This window comes from Oryzias latipes, chromosome 2 (genome assembly GCF_053564925.1).
Source record: "Oryzias latipes strain Hd-rR chromosome 2, Olatipes_Hd-rR_3.1".
NCBI lineage: Eukaryota > Metazoa > Chordata > Actinopteri > Beloniformes > Adrianichthyidae > Oryzias > Oryzias latipes.
The window spans coordinates 45,193,905-45,215,132 of NC_136238.1; the positions used below are offsets into that span (position 1 = coordinate 45,193,905).

At 44.9% G+C, this 21,228-nt stretch overlaps 2 protein-coding genes across 10 annotated transcripts in view; one reads left to right on the plus strand and one right to left on the minus strand.

The window, feature by feature from the left end:
- The window catches only part of LOC111948779 (uncharacterized), a 360,906-nt gene that overhangs the window by 297,279 nt on the left and 42,399 nt on the right, over positions 1 to 21,228 (plus strand). The gene's annotated exons all lie outside the window — the stretch shown is intronic.
- The window catches only part of LOC144989030 (NLR family CARD domain-containing protein 3-like), a 46,004-nt gene that overhangs the window by 4,404 nt on the left and 20,372 nt on the right, over positions 1 to 21,228 (minus strand). For all 8 annotated transcript variants that reach the window (XM_078940707.1, XM_078940714.1, XM_078940742.1 and 5 more), the window contains one exon: positions 18,067 to 18,243. In XM_078940707.1, the coding sequence (XP_078796833.1) occupies positions 18,067 to 18,243 (177 nt within the window). The remainder of the gene's footprint in view (positions 1 to 18,066; positions 18,244 to 21,228) is intronic.

Below are 21,228 nucleotides of genomic sequence, written 5' to 3' on the forward strand. Positions count from 1 at the left end.
GGGCATTCTGGGGGAGGGGGGGGCACTATTGGTACGGGGCAGGGGGGGTTGATGGGTCGGGGGCTCCGCTGAGGCCATCGGCGGTTTCCCCGGCCGGTCGGCTGCCTCGGTCCCGTCCAGGCCTGACCAGAGCTCTTCTAGGGCCGGCGTTTGGGGGTGGGGGCCTGGGCTTGCTCCGGGGGGGGGGGGGGGGGGGCAACGCTTTCTGGCTCCTCTCTCTCTGTGTGGGGGGGGTGGTGCTGGGCCTGGGGTGTCGGCGCCTCCGGGGGTGGGGCCCCTGGGCTGGGTGGGCCTGGCCCCCTTGCTGGGGGGGGGGGGGGGGACAGCTGTTTGACCACCGGGGGACAGTCTACCAGCTGTCCCCAACTTACCCCCTTCCTCATATAACCTCATAATAGGGTGAGGGGGTGGGGGGCTTAGCCTGCGATGAGCCTTGGGGGGGGGGTTTACTAGGCAGTGGCCCCCCTCCTATGGTTGCCGTATGGAGTGGGCCCCCCCTCTTTCGGTTTTATTTGCACATTAGACATGTAGGGCCCTTGGTAGGGGGGGTGCTTGGACATCACTGCCAGCAAGCATGTCCTCCTAGCACCCTACCCGCCAATTTTAACCACACCTTAGACATTTAGGGTCCCTTGGTGGGGAGGGCGAGGGGACGTCACTGTGAGTAATCAGGAGATGTCCCCTCAGTGCCCTACCCGCCAATTTTAACTGCACCCCCCTTAGCACACACACCCCTCCCCCCTCAATATATACATTCCAACATAAACACACACACATGCACACACACACCCTCTCAAACACATACACGCACACACATTTTGCAAGGAAGGTGGGACCTAGGACCATCTGTCCCCTGCCTCTTCCCTGGTGGGGGGTACGGGCCCCTTTGCAACGGCGGCCGTGTCCCCGGGGTGCCGGCTTCCTGGGCCCGGCGGTGCTCTCTCCGCGCGGCGGGGGGGTTCACATTACATCTGAGCCGGGAGTGTTCGTGTCCCTGGGGGGTGGGTTCTGGTCCTTGCTCCTGAGCGCTGGGCCCCGCCAAATTTCCAACTGTGGCCGAGCCTGGTCTGGCCATATTTACAACACCCCTTGTGGGCCCTCTTTTTTCCCCGGGGTTCCCCCCTCTTGGGCGGGGGCGGCGGGCCCCTGCCTCGCTCCTCCCTGGACCAACCGTGGGCCGGGCGGATGGCTGCCTGGAGTGCAGAGCGGGTCTCCCTTGGGGGTCCTGGCTCGTACCTGGGGTTGGGGCGGGGGGATGCCCGGAACTCCTGGTTGGTGGTGGGGTGTTCGTCTGGGGCTGTGGGCGTCTTTCTCCGGTGGGGCCCTGCGTTGGGTTCTCCCCGCGCGGCGGGGGGGCTGCTCTCCTGGTTGGGCTGGGGCGGCGCTCTCTCTCCCTCCGTGCTTCCCTGCTCTCTGGCTCTGGGGGCCTTGCGGCAGTCCTGCTGGCCCTGGCCTGGGTGGCGGGCTTGGTTGCCCGGGCAGCGGTTGTTCCCTGCCGGTTCCCGTGTGGCGTTGGGGGGATTCCGGCTGCCGCTGCTGCTGCGGTGGGGGTCTTGGGGTGGGGATGGCTGGGCACTCTCCCTCCTTCTTTCCACGTTCCACCATCCATTTTAGAAGAACATAACAATCACCTGAGCACAGGTGTTAGCTCACCTTTGCACTAACAGTTTGCATGACTGAATGACTGAAATATTTCACACTAGTTGGTTTTAAGGCATAAGTATGCGTGTGAACACTATCTGCTTTGTATATATGTCGACAGGTGGACATTTTTTTGCAGCTACCAGGTGTGTTTATAACATTTGAGTGTGTGTGTGGACAGGCTCCGCCCTTATTGTACTACATTTGAACCTTACCATAATGATTAACAACCAGTAAACTTGTTGCTTTATGCTGCTTCATGGTCTTATCCCCCTTCCCCTCCTATTATCACCCCCTACCCCCCCTCTCTCTATCGTCCCTCTCTCTTCTTCCCCTCTTTCCTTTTCCGTCCGGTCCAACACCAAAGATTTTCAGACATGATTGAAATTAATAAAGTTTGGCCTCAATTACAAAAGGGGTTTATTCAGACATACCTTTGGTTTGTCTGAAGATTAATAACCCCTCTTGTTAAAGTAAAATCTGTCCAACACAAGAGGCCCTCAGCTCTCAACTGTCTGCCCAGCTGTTGGACAGGACAAAAAAAAAAAAAAGAAAAAAAAAGTAGAGAAGAGCCGCCACCAGTGTCTGAATGTGTGTGTGAATGTGTGTGTGACTGGGTGAATGGGTCTGTGACTGTAAAGCGCTTTGTTCTTGTAGGAAGAAAGGCACTATATAAGTATACGCCATTTACCAAGAAGAACATTCAGGAACATTCAGGACAACATGCAGCTGCTTCAGGAAAGAAGTCCAGATGTGTGAAAGTCAAACATCAGCCTGTGGCTGCATCCAAACCAACTGATGTTTCTGCAGCAACAGCAGAAAAAGTCCACTTCCTCTTTCTGCTCAGCTCTTCTCCAAACAGCACTGAATCATGGGAGAATTTCAGCAGCAGGATGCTGGAAAGTCCTCCTCCCAGTTTTCAGGAGATGATCTTCCAGTCCTTCTCTGCTGCAGCCCTTCAAGCAGAGACTTTCAGCTCCAACAGATCAAAGCAGAGAGAAGAAGGAAGTGATGAGGAAGAGTCAGCAGCAAATGTTGGACATTGATCCCTCATCAAGCATGACTTCAGCTCTGAATGAAGAGTCAGAAGCTGCTGGGAGCTTTGATGGATGATGTGATGATGTTTGTGGATGAAAAGGTGAGGATGTTTGTGGAGGATGTGTCTGTCAGAGCAGCATCCAGCTGCAGCAGGACTCTGTCACTGTCTGCTCACAAACATCAGCCACTGGACTCTCAGCTGCATCTGCTGAAACACAGCATGACTCAGAGTGCATGTGAGCGTGCACGACTGACTGGTGGCGCGTGCACACGTAGCGGCTCCTCTCTGCCCTACCTTCAGTGTTTTTGTTTGTTTGTTCTGTTTCTTGGCTTTATCTTTTTGGGTCTCAAGGATTTACTGTTTTTAAAAGAATGGACTCATACACCCGTGAGGTCCTGCTCGCCATCGGCGGAACCACTGTTGCGGACCATCTTCTAAGGAATTTACCGGTACTACGTGACTGCGGTCTGCTCCAGACAGAGAGGAGAAGCCACAGGCGCTGCATGAGGAAGCAAAAGAGAGGGAAGCGTGGAGGCATCCGTGCTAGGCTAGCGGCTAGTCCTCACCGGCCAGCTATCCCAACAATCACGCTGGCCAATGTACGATCTCTGGACAATAAACTGGACTATATCCGCCTGCTACGCACATCGTCCAAGACTGCGAGTGAGTGCTGCGTCTTTGTCTTTGTGGAAACGTGGCTAACGGACAACGTCCCGGACTGTGCCATCCAGCTAGCCGGGTTAGCATGCTTCCGGGCCGACAGGATGCTCGTCGAGGGGGGTAAGACCCGCGGTGGAGGACTCTGTGTTTACATCAGCGATGCTTGGTGCCGGAATGTCAGAGTGGTCTACCAACACTGCTCCCCCCTGGCTGAGTTTATGATCAATAAATGCCGGCCATTCTACCTGCCGAGAGAATTTAGCTCCATACTGCTGGTAGCAGCATACATCCCTCCCAGCTCCTCCACCAACAGGAGTGAGGCTCTGTATGAACTACACCAGCACATCAGTGAGCAGCAGACAGCTCACCCCGATGCCTTCCTCATCCTGGCCGGGGACTTCAACCATGCAAACCCCAAGAGCGTGTTTCCACAACTCCATGGACATATCAACTTCCCCACAAGAGGTAAAAACATCTTGGACAATGTTTACACTCCACACAAAGGAGCCTACAAAGCCCCCCCACCTGGGCGCCTCAGACCACACCACTGTCATGCTAATGCCAGCATACAGGCCAAAGGTCAAAGCCATCAGACCAGATAAAAAGGTGGTTCGGGTGTGGCCTGAGGGATCTACTGAGGCTCTACAGGACTGCTTTGCCACCACTGACTGGAGTATATTCAAACAAGCAGCCACCTATAATGACATCACTGATCTCCAGGAGTACACAGAGACTGTCACATCCTACATGAGGAGGTGCATGGACGATGTCACAGTCACCAAAACCATCACCCTTCGAGCCAACCAAAAGCCATGGCTGACAGGAGACGTCCACAGACTCTGGAGGGAACAGAACGCTGCCTTCAGAGCTGGGAATGAAGCTGGTCTGAGAACAGCCAGGGCCAACCTGTCACGAGGCATCAGGCTGGCCAAGAGGGAGCACTCCAGGAGGATGGCTGAACGCTTCAGTGACAGTGGTGACACCAGGAACCTGTGGCGTGGCATCCAGACCATCACGGATTACAAGCCCGCCCCACAGGCCTGCGACTACTCAACCCCTCTGCTAGACCAGCTAAACACCTTCTTTGCCCGCTTCGAGGCAGACAACAGCATCCCGGCACAGAAGACTCCTCTTCCTCCCAGTGACCTGGTGCTGATGCTATTGTCACGATGATCAGCGGAGGTGGTTGCCTCGCTGTGACCTGGAGTGCGCAGCGCCTCACATGAGCGCGCAGCAGCCTGCGTGCGCTCAGCACGGAGGACAACACATGCGCGCCGTTACCAGCTGAACTGAATGAACGCAATCAGCGCAGAAGCTGGGAACCCTTAAAACGGCGTTTCACTGCGCCGAGTGTAAGAACTGAGCTGGATGACGGCAGTTTCCACGAACTTGGATGCTAAACTCAAACCACTGCGTGAGTGGGACTTGGACTATAAAGGGCTACTGGTAAGCTCAATGCTGGACTTTAATATGCCACATTGTTGAAAGAAAAAATAATTAAATGTTGTAAAATGTCCTACAAATGTTTGTTTTGAAATTATACATATTTGTTAACCTGGAAAAAGATAATTAATCTTAATAATCTACTTAAGTTGAGATAAATTGTATTTAAGTTTCTACAATTTAAACTGAGATGTTGGTTTAATTTTCTTGGTTACAAATTGTTGGTTTAGATTTCATCCTAATTTATTAACCTGGTTTACCTTATGTTTGATTTAAATATACTTAACTGTTTATTTTTTCTGTTTTGATTGTTTAATGGTTTTTCACCTGCTACTACTACTACTACTGTTGCTAATAAAAGACTTGGAAAGAGTGAAATCCTTGGTCCAGTCCTGTCCCTTTGCAAGTGTGGGAGCACGCAGTTTACAAATAAACTTGACAGCTATCACGTGACAGCGTGAGGCGCTCACTGAGAAGGATTAAGCCACAGAGAGCCCCAGGACCTGACAACATTCCTGGCTGTGTCCTGAGGAACTGTGCTGATGAGCTCACAGATGTCATCACCGACATCTTTAACCTCTCACTGAGCCAGGCTGTTGTCCCCTCATGCTTCAAAGCCACCACCATCATCCCGGTCCCAAAGAAGTCCTCTCCCTCCTGCTACAATGACTACGGCCCGATCGCCCTCACCCCATCCTCATGAAGTGCTTTGAGCGGCTGGTCATGCAGCACATCAAGTCTACCCTCCCCCCCACTCTGGACCCCTACCAGTTTGCATACCGGTCAAACCGTTCGACCGATGATGCCATCTCAACAGCCGTCCACTCAGCCCTCACTCACCTGGAAACAAAAGACTCTCATGTCAGAATGCTATTCATTGACTTCAGCTCCGCCTTCAATACAGTCATCCCCCAGCAGCTCATCCACAAGCTGGACCAGCTAGGACTCAACACCTCCCTGTGTAACTGGCTGCTGGACTTTCTGACAGGGAGACCACAGGCAGTTCGTGTCGGCAACAACACCTCCAGCACCATCACAAGGAACACAGGGGTCCCCCAAGGATGTGTGCTGAGCCCCCTCCTCTTCACTCTGCTGACTCACGACTGCACCCCAACATCAAGCTCCAACCTCTTCATCAAGTTTGCAGATGACACAACAGTGGTGGGTCTCATCAACAACAACGATGAGACCCCCTACAGGAGGGAGGTGAACAGGCTGGCTCTGTGGTGCAAAGACAATAATCTCCACCTGAATGTGGAGAAGACAAAGGAGATGGTTGTGGACTTCCGGAGAACTCCCACCCAGCACGCTCCACTGATCGTCAATGGTGCTGCTGTGGAAAGGGTGAGCTGCACCAAGTTCCTGGGGGTGCACATCTCCAACGACCTGTCTTGGAACCACAACACTGCATCACTGGCCAAGAAAGCCCAACAACGCCTGTACTTCCTCTGCAAACTGAAGAGGGCCAGAGCTCCTCCCCCCATCAGGCAGACCTTTTACAGGGGGGCCATCGAGAGCATCCTGACCAGCTGCATCACCGTGGGGTACGGAGCCTGCAACGCGTCCTGCCGGAAGACTCTGCAGCACATTGTGAGAACAGCTGAGAAGATCGTTGGTGTCCCTCTTACTGGCCTCTCGGACATTTACCGCTCCCGCCTCACCCGCAAAGCCATAAGGATTGCAGGGGACTCCTCCCACCCATCCCAGAGACACTTCAACCTGCTGCCATCAGGGAGGAGGCTGCAAAGTCTCCAGGCCAGAACCAGCAGACTCAAGGACAGTTTCCTCCATCAGGCAATAAGGACACTCAACTCCCTCCCTGCCCTCCCCCCTCTGGCCCCTCCACTCCGTCCTACAAGCCCACACTGAAAACTTTCACAACAGTTTAGAACACCACCTTCACCAAAGACTGCCATCACTAACACATCCACTACTACTCAGCACTGTTGTCACTTTAAACTGACACTTTAATCACCTCATTGCTCTCTGCACTGTTTAGATTACTGTTATTCTTCTCATTATTTCTGTCTTTTTATCTATTTTTTAAGTCGTTTATTTATTATTTTAGAAATAGAAATAGAAATATCTTTATTGTCATTGTACATGTACAACGAAATTACAGTGCAATTTTTCCGGTGGAATAAAAAGTCAGTAAGAATAAAAAGCTAAAAACTGCGAAATACGACAATATAAGAAAGATATGTTAAAAAATATACAACAAAATATAAAAAGGAGGTTACACCTTCTCCGGTTATTGCACACTTCCCTAATAAATAAACTTTATTTAGCAGCGTTTAAAGCCACGATGGCTCTCGGATAGAAGCTGTTTTTTAATCTGTTGGTCCTCGTTTTAATTGTTCTGTATCTTCTGCCTCAAGGCAGCAGTTCAAACTGGGAATGTCCGGGGTGTGATGGATCCAGCAGAATGTTTTGAGCCTTTTTTAGGCAGCGGGAACTGTACAGTTCCTCCAGGGGTGGGAGAGGGCAGCCAATGATCCTCTGGGCTCTCGTGGCGACTCTCTGGAGAGCTGTCTTAGCCGCAGCTGTGCAACTGGCAAACCAGGCGCAGACACAGTACGTTAAAATGCTCTCTATTGAGCAGCGGTAGAAGGACACCAGCAGTTTCTCAATCAGTTTGTTTTTCTTTAAAAGACTGAGAAAATACAGTCTCTGTTGGGCCTTCTTCACCAGAGCAGTGGTGTTGGCGCTCCAGGTCAGGTCCTGCTCAATGGTGACGCCCAGGAGCTTGAAAGCAGCCACCCTCTCCACACAATCCCCACCAATAGACAGTGGCTGAATGTCTGTTTTGTTCCTCCTGTAGTCCACCACCAGTTCCTTGGTCTTTGTTGTGTTGAGGATTAGATTGTTTTTTTCACACCAGACACAGAGCCGCTCCACCTCGTCCCGGTAAGCAGACTCATCATTCCCAGAGATGAGCCCCACCACTGTGGTGTCGTCTGCAAACTTATATGCTGCTTGCACTGTGGGGTGAGAGGAAAGCAATTTCATCTGTGCTGTATGTCTTTATGGATGCAGCATATTTGACAATAAAGCTGACTTTGACTTTGACTTTGACCTTGAAAGGAGTCTGTTGGAGCAAAGACACAAAGAAGAGCTGATGGCCGCAAGCAGAACTTTGAGGAGCACAAATGTCAGCAGACAGCTTTGAAACAAGCAGCTGCAGGAAGAAAAGAAGAAGTTCTTCCGCAGATCTTTGAAGAGAACAAGCAGCTGCAGGAAGAGAAGAAGAAGTTCTTCTGCAGATCTTTGAAGAGAACAAGCAGCTGCAGGAAGAAAAGAAGAAGTTCTTCCGCAGATCTTTGAAGAGAACAAGCAGCTGCAGGAAGAAAAGAAGAAGTTCTTCTGCAGATCTTTGAAGAGTACAAGCAGCTGCAGGGAGAAAAGAAGAAGTTCTTCTACAGATCTTTGAAGAGAACAAGCAGCTGCAGGAAGATGCTGCTGCAGATCAGAATCTGGAAATTTTCTGCTCACTGTGGGTCAACACAACTTTGTCATCATATTGATCTGAACACAACTGAAACATGGAGTCTGACCTCAGAGTCTGCAGTCTGCAGATTTGCGGTAATTTGTGGTGTATAAACAAACAGTAAAATAACCAAAAACACCATTCCCATTTCATTACAACAGTTTAAACATTTTACTCCAAATGACCCTCGTCGACATTGGTGACAAACATCCAACACAATAGGCCTCCATCTGATTGGTCAATTGCATAAAGGGATTTATTTGATTCGTTAAAAGCTTTAAGCTGCAGATTGTTTTAACACATTTAAGGTTTACGATTTATTGCGATTTTCGCCGTCTTTGCGCTCTGCGTATTGCAGAGCTGGATATTCAATAACGATACATTTGTGGTATATTGTGCAGGCCTAACACAAAGTGTTTATTTCCTCATTATGCAACAATGTTTTTTTTTAAACATTTTACTTTATACATTTTTCCAACTAGAAAAGTAAAATACATGAAAAAAGAAGTTATTTAAAGAAAATAAACAGAACGGTGTGGACCGGCAGTGACGTCATTTCCGGGTGAGCTATTCCCAGTACTAGTCGTGTGACTGCTGTCCTCTTGTTTGGCATTAGCCTACTATTGCTTACTCTAAGGGTTATCTGGGTTAATATTCACATCTAGTACCTTTTATTAGCGAATTCACCACTGTTAAACCGCTTGCTGTTCAGTTTCTCATTTTGCTAAATAAACCACTTCTCTTTACCTAAACACCGCTAGCCTTAGCTTAGAACCTAGCATGGCCACCACTCTTTCCGCCTCTCCTCCTCTCTCCTGCCCCATGTGCCATATGTTTAGTGATGATCCTGCCTCCTTTAGTGGAGATAGCGATAGGTGTGTTAAGTGTAGTCTTGTGTTAGACTTGGAGGCCAGGCTGGAGCAGTTAGAAGCGCGGCTCCGCACAGTGGAAGCTAAACCGGCTAGCCAGGTCGTTACTCGTAGCGCGGGCCGCGCTGCCAGGGCTACCTTAGTTAGCACCCCAGCGCCCTCCCAACAGCCGGGAGACAGTCAGGGGTTTGTACCGGTTGGAAGGAAACATAGTGCTAAACGCAAAAACTTAGAGCACCCGAGACTCCACGTTAGTAATAGGTTCTCCCCCCTCAGCGACACACCCGCTGAACACTCAACTCTGGTTATAGGCTCTTCTGAAGTTAGAAACGTGTAGCTCCCAGCAGCTACAGTCAGGTGTTATCTGGGGGCCAGAGTTGGTGACATCGAGGGGAACCTTAGGATGTTAGCTCAGAGTAAGTCCACGTTCCGTCGAGTCGTGATTCACGCAGGCGGTAATGATGCCCGACGGAGACAGTCAGAGGTGGTTAAGTTAAACGTAACTTCGGTGTGTAAACTGGCTAAGACGATGTCCGACACTGTAATTTTCTCTGGTCCCCTGCCGAACTTAGTCAGTGATGAAATGTACAGCCGCTTTTCATCATTTAACCGCTGGCTTTCTAGATGGTGCCCAGAAAACGGCGTTGGTTTTGTGGATAACTGGAGCGCGTTTTGGGGGAAGCCCGGTCTCATGCGGAGAGACGGCGTCCATCCTACTCGGGACGGTGCCGCTCTTCTTTCTAGAAACATTTCTGCTAGCCTTAGTCTGTTAACCTGACAATCCAGAGACGAGACCCGGGCGCAGAGCAGCAGTGTAAAACGCTCCTCTGAGCCTCCCTTAGGGTTAGTGCTGGTGCAAAACCCATGCAGGGAAAGTCAAGCAGGTTCAAGCGTTAGCTTATGTGCTGAAAGACAAATGAAAGGAGCGCGTCTTAGAAACCTTAAAGTGACAGACGGCAGTTCTCATAAGCAGAATTATGATGTCATTAAATGCGGTTTATTAAACATTCCATCCATTTCCTCCAAGTCCCTCTTAGTCAATGAGTTAATCATTGATAACAACCTTAGTCTTTTAGCCTTAACAGAAACCTGGCTCCATCAGGATGACTATGTTAGATTGAATGAAGCAACCCCCCCCACTTATGCTAACTATCAGAAATCCAGGATTTCAGGGAAAGGAGGTGGTTTGGCAGTAATATCACAGTCTAGCTTACTTCTCAGCCCTAAAATTAAAAATGCTTATAATTCATTTGAAAACATCATATTGTCTTTAAGTCACCCTAACAGGAAAACTTACTCATAATTATTTATCCCCCCCCCCCCCCCCCCCCCGGCCCATATTCAGAATTTTTAACTGAGTTTTCCGACTTCCTATCGACTATTGTCTTAGATTCTGATCAAATTATAATATTAGGGGATTTTAATATTCATGTTGATGACCCCAGTGACTGTCTAGGAAAGGCTTTTGCAGCTTTATTAGATGATGTTGGTTTCACCCAAAGTGTGAATGAACCCACTCACTGTCATAAGCACACCCTGGACCTTGTTCTAACCCATGGTATAGAGATCAGCCAGCTGAGTGTCCTTCCTCTTAACCCCATCATTTCTGATCACTTTATGATTACCTTCCAGTTTACACTGGAACATCCTTCTGCCCCAGTGAGTAAGAAACAGCTTAGAAGAACCTTAACTGACTGTTCTGTGTCTAAGTTTAAACACACAGTTCAGCAAATACTTAGTGATATTCTGAGAAAATACTCTGAGTCCAGCTCCCATAGCATCAGTCCAAGTATAAATGACCACTTTGTTAATGATGCCTTACAAGCCCTCAGGAGTACACTTGATGTTGTTGCCCCCTTGAAACCTAAGTTCGTCAGACAAAACCGAGTAGCACCGTGGTTTAACGCTGAAACTCGTTCTCTTAAACAAGAAACCCGTAAGTTGGAAAGAGAATGGCGCCGCTCCGGTTCAGAGCAGTCTCTGGATATCTGGAAACATAGCCTATTAAATTATAAAAAAGCTCTGCGTAGAGCTAGAAGCCAGTACTATTCAACCTTAATATCAGAGAATGGAAACAATCCAAGATTTCTTTTTAGCACTATTGCTAAATTAACTCGCAGTCAGAGCTCAGTAGAACCACATGTTCCTGTTTCTCTCAGCTCTGGTGATTTTCTTACATTTTTCGATAGTAAAATCTCAAATATTAGACATAAGTTAAATCAAGTTATTCCTACTATCAGCCCAGAACAGGCTGAAGCGGTAGAAATGGAGGCATCCATAGAAACCTCTGTAACATTAGACTGCTTCACTGCTGTGGATCAAGCGGAAATAACATCAATTATTACGTCCTCCAAATCCTCAACGTGTCTGTTAGACCCAATTCCCACTAGACTTTTTAAAGAAACTTTTCCCCTAATCAATGATCCCATATTAACAATGATAAATGGCTCTCTGGAAACGGGTTACGTGCCACAATCTTTTAAATATGCAGTTGTTAAACCTCTTCTGAAAAAGCCCAGTTTGGATCCTAGCATCTTGGCCAACTATAGACCGATATGAAACCTGCCCTTTATTTCTAAAATCCTAGTAAGTTGTAGTTAAGCAGCTTTACTGCCACCTACAGGACAACAGCCACTTTGAAGACTTTCAGTCGGGGTTTAGACCTCACCACAGTACGAAAACTGCACTAGTTAGAGTCTCTAATGACTTGTTATTGGCCTCAGAAAAGGGACTACTTTCTATTCTTGTCCTGTTGGACCTCAGTGCAGCCTTTGACACTATCGACCACAGTATTTTACTCCATAGACTAGAGCAGGACATAGGGATCAGAGGATCTGCTCTCCAGTGGTTTAAATCCTATCTGTCTGATAGGTATCAGTTCGTTAATGTAAATGGCCATTCCTCTCAGTGCACTCGAGTTAACTACGGAGTCCCACAGGGCTCAGTCTTGGGACCGATCCTGTTTACGCTTTAAACGCTACCCCTAGGAAACATAATCAGGAAACACAGCATTAATTTTCATTGTTATGCCGACGATACGCAGTTGTATTTATCCATGAAACCTGACCAGAATGACCAGATAGAGAAACTGAACGCCTGCATCAGTGACATCAAGACCTGGATGACAATTAATTACCTCCTCTTGAACCCAGAAAAAACTGAGGTCATTATACTTGGTCCTAAAAACCTCAGAGATGCTCTGTCTGCTCAGATAGTCTCCCTGGATGGTGTAAGTATAGCCCCCAATTCCACAGTTAGAAACCTTGGGGTTTTATTTGACCAGGATTTATCATTTAAGGCTCACATATCTCAGGCGTGTAGAACTGCATTTTTTCACCTGCGGAACATTGCTAAGATCAGAAATCTACTTTCTAAGAGTGATGCTGAAAAACTCATCCATGCATTTGTTACGTCGAGGCTGGATTACTCTAACTCCTTGTTAGCAGCGTGTCCTAAGAGTTCCTTAAGAAGTCTCCAGCTTGTTCAGAACGCAGCAGCTAGATTATTAGCTGGAACCAGCAGAAGAGATCACATCACTCCTGTGTTAGTTTCGCTCCATTGGCTCCCAGTTGATTCCAGAATCAAGTTCAAGATCCTCCTGTTAACCTATAAGGCCTTACATGGACTGGCCCCGTCCTATATTAAGGACCTCATTGTCCCTTACCATCCAAGAAGAACACTTAGCTCGCAAAATGCAGGACTGCTTGTGGTTCTTAGAATTAGTAAAAGTACAGTTGGAGGTAGAGCGTTTAGCCACCAAGCCCCTGTCTTATGGAATAAACTCCCAGCTCATGGAAGAGAGGCCGACTCAGTTTCTACATTCAAAGCTAGACTGAAAACATTCCTCTTTGGACAGGCTTATTGTCAGACTAGTTAGTATTCAGAGATTATTTAACTTAATGTTAATTTGTTTAAATTAAACTTAATAACTATTTCTTTTAAAAAGGCTGCTAGAAGTTGAAGCTGGGGTAACTATGGTACACTGGGGCTCTGTCCTCTTTTCTTTTCTACTTCTACCCTTCCTCTCCTCTATTCTTGATCATTATTCATCATTTAGTTCTCCATGCCTCTGTCTGGTACAGTGCGATTCATGTATTGTCCCTCTTTTCCTCTCCCCTCCTGGGGAGTGGGAGTGCTTCCAGACTCCAGTTGGCTCATCCGTGCTCCAGTTCCTGACCTTCTACCTCACTTTTGCTCCCGCTCCTTCACCTAGCTGTGGTTCCTGTCTCTGGCTCGACTCGCGCCTTTGACTGTCCCCCCAACCACGGCTGGATGAAGCTTGTCTGCTGGACTTTATATATGTAGTTGTAGATTTAGATAAGTTAATTCTTCTCTAAGATTTCTGGTAAATCGCCTGTCCGTCCTGGGGGAGGATCCCTCCTTCATGTGGGCACCCCTGAGGTTTCTTCGTTTTTTCGGAATCCGTTTTTTTGGGGAGTTTTTCCTTACCGCGAAGGGGGGTCTAAGGGCAGGGATGCCAGTATAGCTTAGTCAGTTTGTTAGTTCATTTTAGTATTTTTCTATTGAACTCTTTGTATTCATGATCCTTTTGAGTTCATGTTTTACTTCGAAGCCCATCGAGACGACTGTTGTTGTGATTTTGGGCTATACAAATAAAATGGAATTGAATTGAATAAACAGCAATGTTTTGACATATTGCTGTCATGATGTAAATATAAAACACATTAAAAAAAATGTTTGAGTTCATAAAATCATCCCAGAGAAAGTCTCTGCTTCAACTCCTGCAGTGAAAGCTGCATCTGAACCTGATGCCCGTGTCTCCATCTCTCTGAAGCCAAAGCCCCTCCCCCGCCTCTCCACCTGCTTTTCCTCTCTACCTGTTCACCTGTTCACATCCTCTGCAGCTGAGTCGTTTTTTCCCGCTCTCCTCACAGAGAGCGCTAAATACGGTCATCATAGCAGCGGGTTTACACGACATGATAGTCAAGGACTAGGATGCCGCGTACTGTCTGAACAACAGCCCCACCCCCCTGTGCACACAAATAGCCAGACGGACCTCTCCTCTTCAGCAAGAATAGTGAAAATGATATCATCATTAATTAACGGGAAATTGACTGACTTGGTGAGTTAAATATGGCAGATAACGTTTATAATTTGTGGGACAGAAAAAAATTCTCCAGAACCAATAGCAGAACCGCGGAGGTCAGATCTTAACAATACTGCGGCCTTGAAGAATGTGGTCCCGGGGCTCCTTCAATACCGGGGCTTGGTACCCATCCCTAAATACTGTAATTAATCTGTAATTATTAAAAGTATGTCTGTCTCCATTTTTAAAAAAAGGAATAACTTTAGCTATTTTCATCTGCTCAGGAAAAATTCCTAATTTAAGTGAAAGATTAAAGATATGATGTAGTGGTTTTACGACACAATCTATGGTCATTTTTATTAATTTCATGTCAATCCCGTCACTGTCCTTTGAGGTCTTGTTTTTTAGTTTGTATACTGTTGTCAAAATGTCATTTTCAGTCACATCAGATAAATACATAGATTGGGAAATCCAATTTTTATTTTTAATAATATCTTTTGATTGTAAATTGCATGTAATATTTTCTGCTAAATTGGGTCCTATATTTACAAAAAATGAATTGAATTCATTTGCCATGTCCTCTTGCTTTTTAATGACCACATTGTCTTTAAGGAAGAAGTGAGGTAGTTCTATTGATCCTGACTTATTTCCTATGACCTTATTCAGAATATTCCACGTAGCCTTTAAGTTATGTTTATTTTCATACAGAATCCTATGATAATATTTCTTTTCAGCTTGTCTCAATACATTTGTTAACTTGTTTTTGTAAACCTTATAACGTTTTTCAGCTGCTGCTGTTCTTAAGTTTAAAAAGTCCTTATAGAGTTTGTTTTTCTTTTTACAAGCATTCTGTAGGCCCTTTGTTATCCAGGGTTTTCTTTTATTTTTAGATTTAGGTCTACTTAGAACTTCTGGACAATGTCTATTGTAAAGATCTAAATAACATTTCAGAAAAGCCTCATATGCACCGTTTACATCATCTGTATAAATTTCATTCCAGTCTTGATTCATGAGATCATTTCTGAAAGCGTTCACAGTTTCATCATTCCTTATTCTTTTGTATATTTGGTGGATTTCTGCTGACTTTTTTTGCAACCTGAAGTCAAATATAGCAAATACAGGCAAGTGATCGCTTATGTCATTAATTACTAACCCACAATTTCTTTGAGTTTCCAAAATATTGGTAAAAATGTTGTCTATTAAAGTTGCACTAGTTGTTGTTATTATGCTAGGCTTTGTAATCAAAGGATACAGTCCTTTACTTTATAATGAATCAAAAAAATCAGATGTTTGTAAATGTGAATCTAGCTTTATCAGATCTATATTGAAGTCTCCACAAATTATTAATTGTTTATGATGGTTTAGATTACTTAGCATATCTTCTAAATTTTCCTTAAAAGTTTCAATTTTTGATCCTGGTTTCCTATATACACATCCCACAGTCATATTTTTGTTTTTTTGTAACTCTATTTCCACAGCAACACTTTCCATTAAATCATCAATAGTAGATGTCATGCATTTTACCGGTTTCCATTTTAAACCGTTGTCAATATAAAGGGCAACTCCCCCTCCAATCCTATTTGTTCTGCTATTGAAATACAAATCATAACCTTCAACTTTCAAATTATTTTCTTTCCCTTTAATTATCCATGTCTCTGACAGAGCAATTACTTTAAATTTTCCTTTAAATGTGTCCAAAAAAGATTTAATTTTATCAAAATTTCTTGGTAGACTTCTACAATTGAAATGAATAACAGAAAATGTTCCCTCAGTTTTAACTTCACTGAGTTGTTCCTCACAGTAATATCTGCAGGTATCCTGGAACTTATTAAACACATGAGTCTCTGGATCCACATCATTATCAAAATCATAAAGTCCATGCTCTGTATAATCAAACTTAGAAGTGTTTTCACTCACCACTGAGTCAGTCATTTGTGCTAAAAATGAAGTCCTGCTCTCTACAGAATCGTCCACAGTCTGATTCTGTCAGTAGTAGTAGTCTAAACAAAATAGAACTTTAGAGTTTTTCATATGTACTGATCCAGGTCTTTCACTTGTCTCACTGCTACCACTTTAGCTTGCTCTGGTGATCCATTCAGTTTTATGAACACGTTTCCATTCCTGGTCCAGGTGGCTTGTATTTTATGTTGCTTTTTCAGGATACAACATGTCCAAGCAATTTCTGAGTTTTTCTTGGTCAAGTGCTCATTTAAATAAACTCCAGTGCCCTTCAGTTTCTTTGCCTCCTTTAGGATTTCCACTTTGTGCTTTCTGCTCACAAATCTTATAATGATCGTCGGCTTCTTTTTTTTCATCCTTACTTGGCAGAGTGTGGCATGCTGAGATGTGTCGACTATCCAGATGAATGTCTTTACTTCTAATATAGTGGATCACTTGTTGCTCCAGGGTCTGCTGCTCCTCAGATGGTGCATCTTCACCTTCTTGATCACTTTTTGGGCCAGCAGCCCGGCCATAACTTTGATGTCTGGTCTCTAGCCCTGTGAGCAGAAGGTCATCTGCTCTGGAATTCTGCTCCAAGTCATCCACCTTTTGCTCCAGGATTTCAATCCTTAGATCCTTTTGTTTGATGATAGCCTTTAGCTCCTGGATCTCTTTTTCCATGAGACCTGTCAGTGTTTTCTGATTTTTTACCACTTCACTGATGTCCCTTGACAAGAAGTTCAGAGATTCCTTCATTTCTGCAATTTCAGCAGCTAACTTAGTATTACTGGACATCTTGCTCCGAGTCCCATTAGTGGATGACATGCGCTGCACGGTAGTTCTCTTCTTTCTGGATACAATAACTACTAATTGTCAAAATTATCAAGTAGAATAAAGTGGATACATAAAGCAGAAATACCAATATCTTGACTTTTGATGGATGTCATCATATTTTAGCGATTTTTGATGGATTGAATCAGGCCTTTAGGCTGAGAAAAGCATTGGCAGCCATCTTGGCAGCCATCTTGACAGTATGTCCAACATGAAAGTCTTCTTTCACTTCCATTCTGGATGCTCTACACAGACAATTGTTCTTTATGTGGATTTGGACTTCATCTTTGGATAATCCTGAAAACACTTCTTTAGATCTCCTTGGATTTCCTCCACTGCTGGATTCAACACAGTTGTGTGTTTAGTTGAATGGAAACGTCTAACATTCAGTCAGTGAACTTTCAGTGACACTTCTTTTTGGTTCATGTCCATCAGTTGTTTGCAGCTTTTCATTGTGTTCATGAAGTGTTGAACTCTATTCTAAATGTCCTTTGGTTGTCTTTGAGTTGAACTTTTTAGGTTTCAGCATTTTTTAGTCTGCAGAAAACTTTTTCTGAATCCAAAGTTCTAAAATCAAGGAGTCATTTTTTAGTGACAGTTTTTCATTTCTAGTGGTAAATGAATCTGCATTTGTCATTTCTGGTTTCAGTGACTGAATGATGCTCTGACCAAACAACACTTTGTGTGTTTTTGTTGTTCTAGTGACATTCAAAGGAAGTGTCTGTTCTAGATTCAATAGTTAAAGATCTGTTCTAACTATTTTCTTCAACTAGATTTGATGTAGAATCCTTTGAATGGTTTTCTGAAAACTGGAAGCTGAAACTAATTTGGACGCCAACTTGAACTTTCTACAGGCCGATCTGTGAACATTTTTCTGACATGAAATGGATCCGTGTTCTAAAATAGGTTGGAGATCCTGATTTACAAGATCCTGATTGAAACAGATCAGTTTCTATCAATCATCAGAACAATCAATTCAATTGATGAAGAACATCTTCAGTTTGTTTCAAACACGGCTGTAGACAGAAAATCTTCCAGTGAAACATCAGAAAGTTCTTCACCTGATCTGTTCTTCTCATCCTTCAGGGAGTTCAGCTTCTTTACTGACCTCAGAGTCTGCAGTCTGCAGACTGCACTCTCCAGAAAACCACACAGATGAAGAACTCCTGAATCCTGCAGGTTCTGGTTCCAGCTCAGGTCCAGTTCTGTCAGATTAGACGGGTTTTTCTTCAGAGCTGAGACCAGAACTTCACAGCTGATCTCTGACAAACTGCATCTCCCCAACCTGCAATGAGACAGCAAAGTGTGTTCAGGAGCAGTGATGCAGCTGGAGGTCCAGGAACTTGGTCCATTCAGTCAGGTGGGACCCGCCCTGATGACAGACTGACAGATGACATTTTCACTGCTCAGCATGATGACGTCATCTGCATCTCTGCTTTACAACTAGTGCCTCTTAGTGGTGAAAATCAAAACCACATTTCTCTCTGACAGATCAAATGAACTGGAGAACATTTGGCACAGTAATCCAACATGAACTCTTACTGCGTCAATCCAAACTAGCTGATGATGCTGCATTTGTCACACCAAGAGTTACCTCTGCCAGTGAAATCCCTTTTTTGCTAAATTCTTCGTATTTCAATGGGAATGATGAGAAAGATGAGGAAGACTATTGTGTCTGCATGGTGGTGCAGTGGTTAGCGCTCTTGCCTCACAGCAAGAAGGCCCCCCGTTCAAGTTTGGCTGGGGGACATGAAAAACTACATCAACGGGGGACCTTTCTGTGTGGAGTTTGCATGTTCTCCCCATGCGTGGGTTCTCTCCAGGGTCTACGGCTTCTTCCCACCGTCCAAAAACATGCTTCATAGGTCAAATGGCAACTCTAAATTGTCCCTAGGTGTGAGTGTGAATGGGTGTGTGATTGTGGCCCTGCGACAGACTGGCGAACAGTCCTGGGTGTACCCTGCCTTCGCCCACAAGTGGCCGGGACCCCGTCACCCTGAATGGGATAAAACGGTAGAAAATGAATGAATGAATGATGAAAGACTATTGTGTTGGTGAGAGAAATCCTGTAGCCATCGATCAGAGTGATGGTGATGATGAAGATGGATCTGCTGGGGTGGTGATGAAGATGTTGAACCTGAAGTGAATGAGTTGAATCCAAACACACAAAGGGATCCTAAAGATTTAGCTCATGATGTCGATACCTTGAAAGAACAACTCACTAAATGAGAAGTACACTTCAGAGAAACACTGAGCAGCTCCCTGAACAGAGAAACAGTTTCAGAGATGATGTCCATGCTTGTATAGAAAAACTAGAAAACATGTTAAATGCCATCATACAAAGACTAGAAAAGGAAGTGGTTAATGCTGGAGCTGCAGCAGGCTGACCAGAAAAAGATGATGCTTGTCAGTTGGAGTTGGACTGACATCTGTGGAAACAGCTATGGTTCTCTGCACAATGGGAGTGGTGCTGGTTCTGAAAGTTTCAAGCTGTTTTTTCCATGTTTCATCTCTGTGCACTGAAAAAACAGGGAAAGTGGAGTTGTTCAATTTACATATACTAAGCATGTTTGTTTAATGTGAACAAATTGTGTTTATCTTCCAAACATGTTAGAATCTTGAAGGTCACACTGAATTTCTAACAGTGTTACATTTATATATAACTCATGTTGACAAAACATGAAATACTTATGTTTTGGCCTTTCCCCATTAATTTTGGATTGGTAAACCCCGTCAGTCAAGCAGCATTCCAGGAGGAGAAACTTTGCAGTCGGCCATTTTAGAGAAGCTGCAAGCACCTGCTGGCTGGAGTAACTTGTACAGGGTAAGTTGATTTACTCTAACAACTTTGTTTAGGAAAGTGCGAGACATCAAATTTATTATAAATGTTGATAGTTTTCTTCGGGAAGAGCTTTGTAATCCACTTTTATAATAGTTATCAAAGTTAAGGCTGTAAAATAAATAGAACCTATAAAGTAAAAATGTTTTTAAAAAAACATAATAAAGTTATGTTAAAAAAAAAGTTACATTTGAAAAAAAAAACGTTATTACTCACAACCCATGTACATATTTTTTTTACGTAAATCCAACATACTTTTTTTTTAGTGTATTATCCTAAAGCGCCTGTCAGGATGAACTTTCCCACCTTTGGGACCTCTACAGATTTATCTGATGTTCTCAGCTTCATTGAACAATGTGAGAATGATCTAGATGTTCTACCTCTATCCACCATGAGTTGCTGTGAGTCCTGTCTGCAGTCCTAAAGGGACCAGCGCTCAGTTGGTGGAAAGCCACAAAAGCTCTGGAGCACGACTGGACGTCATTCAAACATCCAGTCATGTCGGCTTTTCTATCAGATTATTGAATGAGGTTGAAGAAAAAATGAAGAACAACAGTTCAAAAACTAGATCAGTGTCTAAGGGACTTTGCTTACGATTCTCGGGATTCATGTTTGAAGAAGAAGAGAGACATGTCAGAAGAAGAAATTGTGCGACGTATCCTCAATAACATCAACCCAAAAGTGTCTGGTTGTCTCAGAGGAACTGTCTCTACAGCAGCACAGCTTGTTACAATATGAGCCATGGTTGAGAAGGATTGCATGGGGGCCTCAGAATACTGACAAAAAGTGTTTCCAATTCTGAAAAAAGCCATGAAGAAAACATCTGAGAGGAAACCTTTCCAAAAAGGTGCAGTAGGGGTCACTGTTGTGCAACAAAGACTTGTTAGAAATTGTGAAGGAAATTGTTTTATTATTATCATTGTATAAATGTGTTGGTTTAAATGTTTATGCTTAAATGTTAACTCAGATTGACCTTTTTTACCTTTTTAGAAAGCTTTGTGTGTTTGTTCATCTGCTTCTCATCCCAGCAAGACTGAGGGGGTTTTACGACACTGTCCTTAGCTGAGAAGGACTGTTTGAAGTTAGAATGCACCAACTGGGTCATTATACGACACCCCCAATGAACTTCTTTCTGTGTCTTGAAATTGTTACCTCCTTCTTGTGTTCTTAATAAAAGCAGCATGAGGAGAGACAGAACCTTGGAGAGAGAAGAGCAGCGTGGTGGTTGACTTCTGTCACACTGGTTCTTCTGCTCCCTCATGCATGAGAAACTTGATTCTTGTTGTGGTTTATTGTTTCTAATTGTGTCTTTCTTAAATGTCTAGATGCATTTATCTGACAGAAATAAAGTCCCAACCTTTGAATTGTTCCTGTTTCCATCAGAGGCTGTGAAGGTGAAGCTGTAGTTGACACAGGAAGCACATTTACACG